At 38.3% G+C, this 13,768-nt stretch overlaps 1 protein-coding gene across 1 annotated transcript; it reads right to left on the bottom strand.

Moving 5' to 3' along the window:
- Positions 1–1,898: 1,898 nt before the first annotated feature.
- On the bottom strand, positions 1,899–10,914 carry MMP12 (matrix metallopeptidase 12). The gene is made up of 10 exons (XM_052652909.1): positions 10,810–10,914; positions 10,115–10,362; positions 9,393–9,541; positions 8,954–9,079; positions 5,788–5,949; positions 5,149–5,272; positions 4,191–4,324; positions 3,669–3,828; positions 2,884–2,987; positions 1,899–1,999 (listed from the first exon to the last, which is right to left on the bottom strand). Exons 1-10 carry the CDS (start codon positions 10,912–10,914, stop codon positions 1,899–1,901), a joined length of 1,413 nt encoding a protein of 470 aa, XP_052508869.1.
- Between the last annotated feature and the right edge of the window lie 2,854 nt (positions 10,915–13,768).

Genomic DNA, 13,768 nt, shown 5'->3' with positions numbered 1-13,768 from the left:
TGGTGTATTGAGTGCAGCACTTTCACAGCATCATATTTTTAGGATTTGAAATAGCTCAGCTAGAATTCCATTACCTCCTCTAGCTTTGTTCATAGTGATGCTTCCTAAGGCCCACCAGACTTCACACTCCAAGGTATCTGGCTCTAGATGAGTGATCACACCATCATGGTTCTCTGGGTCATGATAATCCTTTTTGTATAGTTCTGTGTATTCTTGCCACCTCTTCTTAATATCTTCTGCTTCTGTTAGATCCATACCATTTCTGTCCTTTATTGAGCCCATCTTTGCATGAAATGTTCCCTTGGTATCTCTAATTTTCTTGAAGAAATCTCTAGTCTTTCCCATTCTATTGTTTTCCTCTATTTCTTTGCATTGAAAGAAGGCTTTCTTATCTCTCCTTGCTATTCTTTGGAACTCTGCTTTCAAATAGGTATATCTCTCCTTTTCTCCTTTGCCTTTAGCTTCTCTTCTTTTCTCAGCTATTTGTAAGACCTCCTGAGTTGTAATAGGCTTGATCATTTCTTAGATCTTGAGTATATCAATGAGCAATGGTGTGAAAATACATAGAAAACTACGAGCATTCCACAAACCCAAAAGTTGTTAGTGAGAATTTTAATAAATATGCAATCCAGAGAGAGAGAGAGAGAGAGAGAGAGAGAGAGAATGTGTGTTAAGAGAAACCCAACATGACTGTGATGAAAAGTTTACTGAAGTGGGAAGTTCCCATTTCATTCCTTTTTCTCTCCAGGCTTGCACTGCAGGTGCTCCTTGGCGTTGTTTGTGGTCTGGAGAATGCTGTCTAGATTTGAGACCAAGGATTCAGATGGCTTTAGGCAAGTGACCAAAACGAATATAACTTTTTCCCGTTTCTGGTTGCCTTTTTTATTCAATAGTGAAAGTGAAAAGAAAGAAAGCGAAAGTGAAATTGCTCAGTCGTGTCCGACTCTTTGCCACCCTGTGGACTGTAGCCCACCAGCTCCTTTGTCCATGGGATTCTTCAGGCAAGAGTACTGGAGTGGGTTGCCATTTCCTTCTCCAGGGGATCTTCCCGATCCAGGGATCGAACCCAGGTCTCCCACATTGTAGGCAGAGGTTTTACTGTCTGAGCCACTAGGGAAGTCCAACTATTATTTAATAGTAGGTCCAAAATTATTTTCAAAACACATATCCTGTTTTTCAAGAAAAAAATTTTTAAAAACCAAATACTTTCTTTCAAGTTTTTATTTGAGTAATACATATATTATAAAAGATAACAGAAAAATCAACACAGACAATGGAACAAAATTATATTATCACCATAATTATATGATTTATTTATATATTACTTTCATGAATTGTCATTTAAAAAGTTCTAAGTATAGTCTGCTTTTGTGGTTGCTGTTCAGTCACCAAGCTGTATCCAACTCTTTGCAACACCATGGACTGCAGCACACCAGGCTTCCCTGTCATTCACCATCACCCAGAGTTTGCCCAATACGTGTCTATTGAATCACTGAGGCCATCCAACTATCTCATCCTCTGTTGCCCTCTTCTCCTTCTGCCTTTAGCCCCAAATAATTAAAATAATACCCTTGCTGAAACATACAGTGGTTACAGAGACTAATCATTTCTTGACTTAGTTAAGCCAAAGAAATAATTAAAATTGGTCAGTTCAAGGATATTAGGAACCAAGATATTCTTTTGGCCTTTGAAGGCATCTCTGACAATGAGCATTTTCAAAATCAAAAAATCTTATATATATTATATAATCACTTACTTATATAGTCATTTATCTATGGCCCATAGATTTTACCTTATGATAACATATCTCCATATCATGGTACTGGGCACATAGCAAGTATGTAATAAATACTTTTTAAACTGAAGTGAACTGGCAAACACGAATAATTATATCACTACTAACAACCTAGCACAGCACTGCTTTTCAGACTTTCAATGACACGTTGGGCTAGGACATGATATTTACGTAGTTTAGATCCTTGGAAGAAATAGTAGTGCCCTAAAAATGAAAAAAAAAAAAAGAAATGTTTTAATTTTCTGATTGCATTCTTTAATAAAAAAAGATAACCTAGATTAAATAAGGTCAGATTCAAGATTATAAAGTTGGATTTCTTAGTTAGATATCCTGCCCCCAGATATCTACCTATTACTAGTCTTTTCACCATAAATATCTTCATTATCTTTAATGAGAAGGTTGTTTGGTCTTTTAAGACTGACTCTTAAAAATGCAAATGTTTTTGAAAATTCACGCTCCAGGTGGAGAATTCAGAGTGGAAGAGAGGAGAGTGAACTCAGGTAGGGTACATAGAAGTGTTGATGGGGAAAGTAAATAAAACATGGGGATAGAAATACAACCCAAAATATCTTGACCCAAAGATATCTTGCTTAGCCTGACCTTGCTGGAAGACATTCATAAACACAAATTCAAATAAATTCAAGCTTCTTTCATCCCACCCTGAGACTCAGTCCATGAAAACCCATGAAGGGTGGAAGGGACTGAAAGGAAGTTAAAGAACTCAGGACATAAAAATGTATAAAAGATTCCTGCTTGCCTTGACTGCTATCCACTCGCTTACGTATACTGTGCAGCTTGACGTGATGGAAATCCCAGAGACTCAGACATATAAAAGTGGCAAGAATTATCTGCTCCCTGTCTGACAGACCACCCTAGTATAAAACTATCATTGATGCCACCTCACTCTTTCTTCTAGCCCACCTATTCTTAGCCAAAAAAATTGCAGATTTTCTCTCTGTGGCCCTTTGGAGAACTGCAGAGTTCTTTCTCTTCCAGTTTGGAGCCCTTTTCTCTGATCTTGAAGATGCTATAATCCAGTATTTTAATAAAGGATTTCCACTCTTTTCATGGTTTCCCAACCCACTTACTGTTGTAATAGAAGACTGCATCAATTTTCGGGCCAATTCCTGGGAAGTATGTAGTAATCAACTTGGGATAACCAGGGTCCATGAATTGTCTCCTCTCGTCATACCTGAGCAAAGAAATAACCAGCAGAAACTACATGAAAATATGGATTTCATGACATTAAGCTTGATATTTCATGGTTATGAATCACAAAATCTGCCTTATTCTCTTCTGAAAGAGTTTAAACTGTACCCATAGGAAAACCAAGGGCCTAAATCCTTCACAGATTAGGACTCAAACCCTAGGCTTCTTGACTTCCAATCAAGCACTCTCCCCACTCTGCCAGAATGCTTCCACCCATGCTAGAGCCTGACTCTCTAACTTCCAGTTAGTGAAGACCTGGAACAACCTGCTGTCACTCACAGCATGGTTCCCTCATTCTGTCTCCTTGGGGTCCAACAGTCCCAGAAAGGAATCTGAAAATGCATATGCCCTACAAACTAACTGCAAACACTAGGTCTCATACATCTACACCACTCTTTTTCATTTCCACTGTGATTAGTAACATGACATTTTATTTAAAGTGCTCCTTTTAAAACAGGTATTTTCATCTCCTATCATAAACCAACAGTACAGAGAAAAGAATTAGGTTGAAAACAACTGTTTCAGTGCTATATTATCTTGATCCCTCTTCCAGGAAAATCAAGAGCTTTTTAAAATTTAGATAGAAAAGGTGTCTTCTGAAAAATCCCATTCATTGACTGTTTCACAAATCTTAGGGGTCAAATCATCAACCATTAAAGCTCACCTCCAAAACTTGTTACCTACAAAGAAGTAGGTCTTATAGAAAAGTGGGTTAAAAACAGCTGCATCAATTTTTTCCACTGAGGAGGGGAAGCCCAAAGAATGTATGCTCTTGGGACAGTTTAACTGTGGTTTCAAATTGTTCATTAACCAGTACTTGTCATCTGTAAAGACAAAGAGAATGGGTACATTGGACTCATACAGAAAGAGTAATAGAAATACTGACTCAGCACAAGTCATCATTCTTATTTCATAGATTCAAAATATATTACTCCTATTCTTAAACATGGTTTACCTTCTATAGCTCTGTATTTTTTTCCAAAGTATTATCATCTTATATTTTATAAAATTTTGCAAGAAGCTTTACATATTACCTAAGTATATTTACCCTATTTGGGGCTATATTTCAGGGCCCCCATTAATAAAAATCTGTAGTGCCTTTTATAAAGTTCTTTAAATGTAGTACTATTTCCTTAATTTGTTCTCTTCCTTAGAAGTAGACTCAATAGCAAAATATTGGAATTACCTTTAAAAAGAAAAACGTGACTTCTGTCTGCAATTTCATAAGCAGCTTGAATGTGGGATGGTAGGTTTGGACCTAAAGAAGAAATTAAACTAATGCTGCTTTTTGGACTCTCAGCAACCTTCCACCAGAAGAACCTGACAAGAAACATTTAACACATTAAAAAAATCTCTGTAGACTGAAGAACCATGAAGAGGGAAGGACCTGTGAGAGAACTTCGTGTTTCTTTCCAGTAGCTTCACATTCTATTCTATGGGCATTTGTGTAGGAGAATCACATGCAGAGGATTTTAATAACCTCCGATACTAGCAATGATCTTAACAGGCAGACTGGCATATGGAAATATATGGAGCTTGGAACCAAGGTATCTAGGTTCTAGTCTGAGCTCACAAGCCAGGTGCCAGTTCTGTAACCTAAAGGAAGTCAACTCAACCTCAAGCTTCTCAGTTCCATAATCTCAATAATGGGGAATATTTGTTCTATCTATCAAATACTAATTTTCTCCACTGCCCCACCCATCCAATATCTGGTTGAATATATGTTCTAAGACAAAAACCATACGTCATCCTGGAATTCTCTTTTTTATAATCAAAAATTGAGTCTGGTACTCTGTCACAGCTTTAAGTTCAGATTTGCCCATCTTAATTTAAATCTATCAGTATGATTAAAATAGTCTGACATCCTTGCTACCTGTCTTATCTGTCCCCAACCCAGATTCTTGCCTCAGATCCATTTTTTTTTTTTACAGCTCAATTTTCTAGTTAAAACAAATATAATCACACTGCTCTCCTGCTTCAAGATCCTCAAGATCTCTCCATTGCCTTCAGAATCAAGTCCAAGTTCCAACTCACAGAGTTTATCTACTTCATGTTTAAAATCATTTTTTCACCATTCTCTCTCACACACACAAATATCTAAGGGATCAGCCTTTAATATTTGTTAGATATGAAAATGATCTTACCTGTCTTTAAAGAAAAAAATTTTATCTCCCACTGTAGTAACAGCATCAAAACTCATATTGGGGTCACAAGCAGCTGGGTTTGTACTGCTAGGATTTGATGGAACTTGGTGTTTTTCTGGACGTCCTGAAAGTACATTTCAAGAAGCGTTAGAAAAAAAAAAAAATGTCTTTTAGTTTCTAAGATGAAGAAACACTCTTTAAAACATTCAATGTTCTTGATGAAAAATACTTAAAAAGCAATTTATGTTATATTTCTATAACATACATTTCCTACAACAAATATTTTTCCCCTTCCATGTGGTTGCAACATTGTGGAGAATAAAAATCTGATCACTCTGTTCTCCTGTTCTGGTTAGATTATTTCTCCATGTGCCTTCTTCAAAAGACAATGGTATGCTGGATAGGAAGAACAGATATCAGACCAGAAGACTCAGGTTTTGCCTCTGGCTCAGGCATTAACACACTAGGTCCCCTGGTACTCATACATAAAATGAAGATAATATCTCTGTTGCCTATACCTCACAGAATTTTCATGGGGTTCAAAGAGAAGATAAATCTTAATGTTTATACAAATGCAGATAGTATGAAATTATTCATGAGTATCTTTATTTGGCAAAATGGTGAAGAAATTCAACTCACCATAGAGAGACTGAATGCCGTGTATGTCATCAGCAGAGAGGTGAAATATCTTGTAGTCAATATTTCTGTAGCTGGGAAACATTATGGCACTCGTATCGCTGGAATGGCCAAGACCCAAGGAATGGCCAATCTCATGAACAGCAACTAGGAACAAGTTTGGGCCTAAGAGAGAACCAGTGAAATCTATTGGCATCTATAGAACAATGACACAACATCTGACACTGTGAAAAGGGAAACTTAGAAATACCTCCTCCTTCATGAGCAAGCTTTTTCTGCCTTGGTGCTGTCGATATTACAAGACAGAGCTCTCTTTGTTGGCAGGGCTGTCCTGTGCATTACAGATCTTTATAAGGCTCTCATTTTACCATTCAATTCAAGTAGCACCACTCCCCTCTAGTTCTGACAACCAAAAAAATGTTTCCACATATTTTTTTTCTTTTCTTTTTATTGGGATATAAAGTGAAAGTGAAATTGCTCAGTCATGTCCGACTCTTTGCGACCCCATGGACTGTAGCCTGCCAGGCTCCTCCATCCATGGGATTCTCCAGGCCAGAGTACTGGAGAGGGTTGCCATTTCCTCCTCCAGGGGATCTTCCCCACCCAGGGATTGAACCCAGGTCTCCTGCACTGCAGGCGGACTCTTTACTGTCTGAGCCACCAGGGAAATAGTTGCTTTAAAATATTGTGTTAGTTTCCACAGTACAACGAAGTGAACCAGCTATATGCATACATATGTCCCCTCCCTCTGGGACCTCCTTCCCACCCCCTCATCACAGCCATCTCGGTCACGATAGAGCACCAAGCTGAGCTGCCTGTTCCATACAGCAGGTTCCCACTAACTATGTACTTTACACATGGTAGTGTTTGCCTCTGGTTAAGGGCCACTGCACTCTCAGAAAAATGAAATATGTTCCATTGTCAAAACTTCCGGAATATCTCACAGCTGTGTTCATTGCTCCTAAATAATTCTCAACTCACATGACCTTGTTCTGCTTTTCCCCTAATCAGGCTTCACTGGATATAGAAAAGTCTTTGGTAACCTTCCTTTACGAAACTCAAATCTTAAGTCCATATTTAGGTACGGTTTTGTGAGTCACTGGGAAAAGCGCCACGTTATGTCTAATCCTTATACAACCAAAAGGAAATCATTTTGTTCTCTATTTTCAGATGAGGATACAGTATCAGCAAGATTAAATGACAAATTAAGTGCCTGAGCCAAGATTCACATCCAAAGTTCTTGGCTCTAAAAATTTCTTGGATCACCCTTTTCCTAAACATGATTCCCAATGAAATCAAAGAGACTATATTTACATTTTAGACATATTTACACTACCACATTATAGTTATAACTGTTTTTTTTTTTTTTTTTTTTTTGCTGTATGTCCCAGAGGCTGTACCTTTGTAAGTAAGAGACAAGGGTGTGCCCTTTCTCTCAGATTTCCTAATTCTCAGAAGATTTGAAAATTCCTGATTTTTTTAAATCTTCGTTATAGTCTAATGCCTTCATTTTGTTCTTTCTTTCTCTATGGCAAAAGGAAGCTCAGAACTGACTTCCTAGAGTCACACACCATTTTGCTACAGAGCCTGATCTTGAAATACTCTCTAGAACCCAAGATGAGCAAAGAGTTCACACCTCTCTGAGGGATCTCAAGGAATACGGATCCTCTAAGCACTCCCTGTAACACATGGGTCCAGTAACTAATGCAGAGATGCTTTCACTTCTACCAAACAATGAAAAAGAAGACACAAAGACTAATTCTCTCCACTCTGCATAAGACTGGGAAGAGTAAACAAAACCTTTTACAATTTGGTCTAAACCTGAATTTATTTTATTCTCAATTCCTGTACTACTTTGTACAAAAGATCACTATTGGTTCTCATCTCAAAATAATGGATTTTTGTTTATGTTCTGTTTCCTTTTAGATTGTGTATTTCTCAATGGCAAGACTGTGCCCTTTTCATTTCTGAATCTAAGCACCCCCATCACCTAACACCCTAATAGAAACTCAGTAAAGACTGTGGGAATTGTTCATTTAATTTACTTTCTTAAGTTTCTTTAGAATTTTAAAAATTCTTCAGGCTAATCAGCATGTTTCTCCTGTCAGATGAAAAGATTACAAACCCCAAATACCTTTGGATAAAATCTGCACAAATTTAACATGTCTACTGAAGATCTGAGGCTCAGCCAGAACCTAATCATTTGTCTTTTGACAATTAAAAAAAAGTTGTCTTCTCAATCAAAGGTTTCATAAGCCTTAGGCCATGTGTAAGCTAAAACCAATAGCCTTTCTGGTCTATAAAAACATTGCCATCAATGCAAGCAATATCAGCTGGGGGTGGAGATGATGGTGCTGAGTAGAGCATACTCTTGATGAATTTCTCTTTCCTTCCTTTCCACATATAGCCTCTTTCCTTCCTTTCCACATATAGTCAGTCATAGAGTCTAGAATCTCCAATAGGAATATTAGGAAGGCTTCTGATGTGACGCCTTGGATTTCCCAGTGGATAGTGACTTCTCCAAATAACAGGGGATGCTCGTTACCCTCCCCCGCCAGTGTCCGGGATGGACGATGAGTTTTATCCCCTCTGTAAGTACACACAAGGTATTAAATGATCAATGGGGCATTTTGGAATTTTTAACCCAGAACCACAGGAGACTACCTGGCCACATAACCTTGTGTTTCTTTATAGAGATCTCTAAATCCTCTATAACATAATTTCATCTTTCTATGCCACTACGAATTTAGGAAATTGTCAGCATATAATGAATCATGCACGTGATCACCCTGTTCTAAGACTGTTGGGATACACAGCATTAGTATCTGTATTTTTCCAAGTTTATGGATTGCACTGCCAAAAACTGATCCCCGAAATAATGGCTTTTTTCTTTCCATACTATGGTTCTTAAGGTTCCTGACTGTATACTAATAAACTAGTTTATCTTTGTAGATTCTTGGAAATGAACTTTAAAATAATCTAGTTCAATATACTCCATTTATAGAAGTGAAGTAGAAACAGTGTTACAATTTTATTCAGTGTCAAAATTTTAATCAGAAAAAGTTTTCCTGTCCTTATAATCCTTTCTCAGAATGTGGCCTTTGAAAAACAGGATATAACTTAGAATTTGTTAGGATTTTCTAACTCTTTGGGGGTTTGGGGAGCCTACCTTTGCGTCCTTTAGTCCAGGTTTCAGCCTCATCAAAATGTGCATCTCCTCCAAGACCAGCTCCAGGTGCAAAAGCATGGGCTAGGATTCCCCATGGGCCATCAAAAGGATAGGCGTCTCTATGTTCTTGTTTAAAAAAAAAAAAAAGAAAAAGAAAATTAGTCTATCTACACATGTTGTGTGTGTGTGTGAGTGTATGCTCAGTCATGTCTGACTCTTTGTGGCCCCATGGACTGTAGCCTGCCAGGCTCCTCTGTCTATGGAGTTTTCCAGGCAAGAAGACTGGAGAGGGCTGCCATTTCCTACTCCAGGTGATCTTCCTGACCCAGGGATTGAACTTGCATTTCTCACATCTCCTGCATTGGCAAGAATATTCTTTACTACTGTGCCACCTGGGTCACGCCAAATGAGACAGATGATGTAAGTCCAATTTCTCTACCTCGAAATGCAAATTGTATCATGATGTCAGCCTCGTTTTCATGAATCTGTCTGAATTTCAGGGGGGTCACATCACTCCATACTTGAAAAGCTTTCTGGAAGGCATCATCAACATCCTCAGGCTTCAAGTCCGGGGTGTAATTGTTGATTCTTTACCAGCAGAACAAAAGAGGAAAATACATAGAAACCATGTGTTAATTTTGTTTTATTGCAATACTTCATTTCTGCTAGCATCATTCAGGAATGAATCATTACAAAAATCGGTAGTCCAGATGTGAAAAACCCACTTCATCTACAGAAATATTTATCCTTGGCACCTTACTCCTTAAACAGAATCTAACTTGATTTCTACTCATTTATGATTTACAGGCCACCATTATGAAAGATTTACATTTGTAGAGGCTTATGCCTTTTACCCCTGCTCCCAGACTTTTTCATTTATCCATCTAAATAGTCTATAAAGCTTTCTCTTGCTTCTTTTTAGATCCAACTTCATTCTTCTTTTATTTATGGCTTTCCTACTCTGTTCTGGACTTGTAAGCCCAACAATTTTATTGAGGGAATGGTTTTGCCTTTTAGAAACACTATTTCAACACAGGAATAGTGTTAATAATTGAGGGATGCTTCCCATCTACTTCCAGACTTAGAGCTGTCTCTAAGTGGCTCAAGTTTCTAGAACACAGACCTAGGGGAAAGTAGAAAAATACTTGGCTATAATGTTACCTGTAGGTGACAAGACGTTTCTTCCAGACCGGCCGCCCTGGAAATAGTTGATAATTTTCAACATCTGGCACTCCACATCGAGGTCTGTGCATCATGTCCAGAGTAGATGTGTCCAGTTGCCCAGTCACTTTTAGCCCAAAGAACTTCTGCATTTCCTGAATTTTATTCTCCATGATGTTCCTGTTGACTTTCATTTTTGTCATTGGAGTTGTTTCCATCTCGAGGCCATAAAAGTTTGCCAAATATCTCTGGGAAAAAAATACATGTATTGATACATCATTTTATGTGGAAAGGTTTCTGTTGGAGCTCTATATTTATAACTCAGCTGCACACTGATGCCTTTTTAAGGCAAGGGTTTTGGCCATTTTGGAGAGTTACTCAGTTTTCCTGAATCTCTCACAATATGGATGTTATGAAACTTTTGTTTGATTTTCTCTTGTTAATTTGTCTCATATCAATTTAATTTTTATACCAGCCAGAAGAATCTAGAAAAGTAGAGGAAAGTTTTTTCTTCCCAGACACTTTTTTCTTCCTCTTCAGCAGTAAATACAAATAAGACAACAACAAAACAATGCTAAAGTCCAATAGCTCCCTAAAACAGTTTTCAACTAGTACTTTCAGAATAAAACAGGTCAGTGAAATAAATCTTAAAGACAAAAATCAGGCTAGATAAATTCTATAGTGCCAATTCTTACTTGAGCAAATGCCACGTCATTTTCTTCAGGGCTTGGATAGTTAGTCAGTGGAGCAGTTCCAGAAGCAGTGACCTGCAGAGCTAGTATCAACAAAAGAAACTTCATTGTATACTTCTTCTGAACAGCTTAACCCGATTTACCCTGTTCCTTTCCAGTACAAGTTCCTTAAATGTGTCTCTTTATATAGCCCTTAAGCCATGCCCTGTGAATACGAAATTCTTTGTGTGACTCACAGTTGATATCATCCTTTGATTTACCTCAAAAATAAATATGACCTTATTCTAGGACCAACAATGGGTCAATTAATATCTAACCCATCAATGGGTGGATTGACATTGGAGTCATCCCTCACTCAGACAATTCAGAGTACATTTCTTCAAAATAAATAAGCTCCAACTTCCATCCAGCTTATAAAATAAGCCATTATATGAGAAATAATAAGCATCTAAAATATTAAAATAACTTAAAAATGCATTTTTAGGGAGTTCTGAACTTTCACTATAGTACTTTCCTCATATTCTTTAGAGGTGAAATAATCTTTTTAAAAAAAACTAAATTTAAGAAGTTAGATAAATAAAATTCTTTTGCTAGAATAGAATACTCTGTAAGCTGAATCTAGCTCCCTAGAGACCTGGTATAGAGATTCCACATTTAGAAAGAAAAAGTTTATAACATCATGATGTTTTGATGTTTGTTCTCTGTATCGTACAGATTTAGATCCTGCTTCTATAACTTGAGATCTTCAGGCTCCTAATCCCAGCTCCATAACTGAGGAGAGAGATGCCAGGGGCAAATTTCCTCACATCCTTCATGTTGCTAGCATGAAGATCAACACTTCAACTTTGGGAGGTAGCAAAAGTTTGCCTCTGGAATCTCTCTATCTCCCCATCAACTCAGCCTCCTCCTTCCATGACTTAATTGTCCCGTTAACACAGAATCTGCCTCTCAGTCAATAGGAAATGTTTGAAGACTGAAAGCATTTATGACTCAAGGGATAAATTCCAAAGGTAGAAGTGCAAGTAATAGGGTTGCCTCCTGATTCTATATGAAGAGTCTGGGGGGAGTGGAGAGTGCACTGAGGAATGGAATATTTCCTGCCTTATCAGTAGACAAGGGTGTCACAGTCATCAGTGGTTGCAGCCCTACTTTGTGAGCTAGTGAGCTCTAAGGTCACTCAGGAAGAGGAAGAATAGCTATGATCTAGCAGCCATCAGACTGCAGCCATTCCCTACAGGGAGCCCCAAGGGGCTCAGGATGTGAAAAACACAGGATCCTGGCTCAGAAAGATGAGACACCTATGAGAGGAATGATTTTAGTGAACACAGACTCTTGCATCTTTCCACACACAGACAAGCACTGAGTTCCATAGCTTGGTATATCTGATTTTCTTTAATTAGCAATGATCTTCTGATGCTCAGACTACCTGTCCTTTGTTGCAAATCTTCTATGTAATCTGGCTCCTTCCCTTACCTCCTTGGGCCAGTTCTATCAGGATCACCTGAGATGCTGTCTCCCAGGCTTGAACTCTTAAAAATTCCCGCCAAATGAAACGTAACTCTCAACTCTTAGGTTGTGACTACTTTTTAAGTTGACAGCACAAAATTGTGTGCTATGATTCAGTCACCGCTCTGATCCACCTTCAAGGCCTAGGGAGATGCTGGCTGCTCCCTAAGAATTCCCTGAGGCTATGGCTCCAGGTGAATGATTTCCTTCTTAAATGGGAAGCAAAGGGGGTCCTCTACACTGTATCTTGTATCTACTTTCAAACTCTGACTTTCTCAAGCTCTGTGATCTAACCTCTGGGACTTCCTGTTTTGTTTTGTTTTTTGTTTTTTGGTCATGCCATGTGACTAGGGGAATCCTAATTTCCCACTTAGGGATAAAACCCAGCACCCAGCAGTATAAGGGAAGATTTCTAACCACTATGCCACCAGGGAATTCCCTCAGGCATTTCATTTGAAAGTGAGGATGACCCAGAGAGATGGTATGGGGAGGGAGGAGGGAGGGGGGTTCAAGATTGGGAACTCATGTACACCCATGGTGGATACATGTTGATGTATGGCAAAACCAATACAGTATTGTAAAGTAAAATTTAAAAAAAAGAAAGTGAGGATGATAACTTGTGCTTCCTTATGCTTTTGTGATGATTAAATGAGATGATGTTTAATAAATACAATGCATATTACAGGCACTCATTAATATTCATTGTTTTCCCCTTGGTCTCAAAGGACATCATTCATTGTAAGTTTGCAGCCAGACATGGCTCTAGGATTCATGAAGAGGAAGATAACACAGAAGAATTGTAGGGTAATCTTTTCTGATATTGAATTTAACTAGAGGATTATAAGAGGAACCTGACTGTTTGGCTATAAATCAAGAACAATGGGATTTTTAGAAAATATGGGAGCATTTATTTCTCCACCAGCAGAACATTGCCCAGCATGGGCAGGGACAGTGTGTCCATGATTGTCTTCCTGGTGCCCAAACTGACCTGGAAGTTAGTAGGTGCTCAATAAACATGTGTGAGGGAATCGAGCTGGAGAAGAGTGTCTGAAGATTTGAGTAGTAAATTTCCTTCATGGGAGCAATCATTACATAAAGGATATGCTCCTAAACTTCTCTGAAAGCACAAACTGGTCTCAACCACAGCAAGAAGTAATCCAGTTCTTGGAAGACTTTTGAGAAGTCAAGAAATGTAGGAGGTAAGATGTATGGTTAAAATGACCCAAGGTACAAAGGAACTGAAAGAATGTCCTCACTAAAAGGTTGCTAAAAACAGAAACTCGCACCCCAATTTTAATGGTCTCTGGATCTTTGCTCATCAAATGTCACAGACGGGTAATCTGTACCCCTTGGGCAGCCAGAGAATGTTGCTGCCAGTGTCATTAACTGAGAGTCTGAGGTCAAGTTGATCTGCTTTAGAATCTTGGCTCCATCATTTTATGACCTTGTGCAACCA

Source organism: Budorcas taxicolor, chromosome 15, assembly GCF_023091745.1.
Source record: "Budorcas taxicolor isolate Tak-1 chromosome 15, Takin1.1, whole genome shotgun sequence".
Classification (NCBI taxonomy): domain Eukaryota; kingdom Metazoa; phylum Chordata; class Mammalia; order Artiodactyla; family Bovidae; genus Budorcas; species Budorcas taxicolor.
The sequence above is the reverse complement of the archived record's forward strand: the minus strand, read 5'-3'. Positions and strand labels throughout refer to the sequence as shown.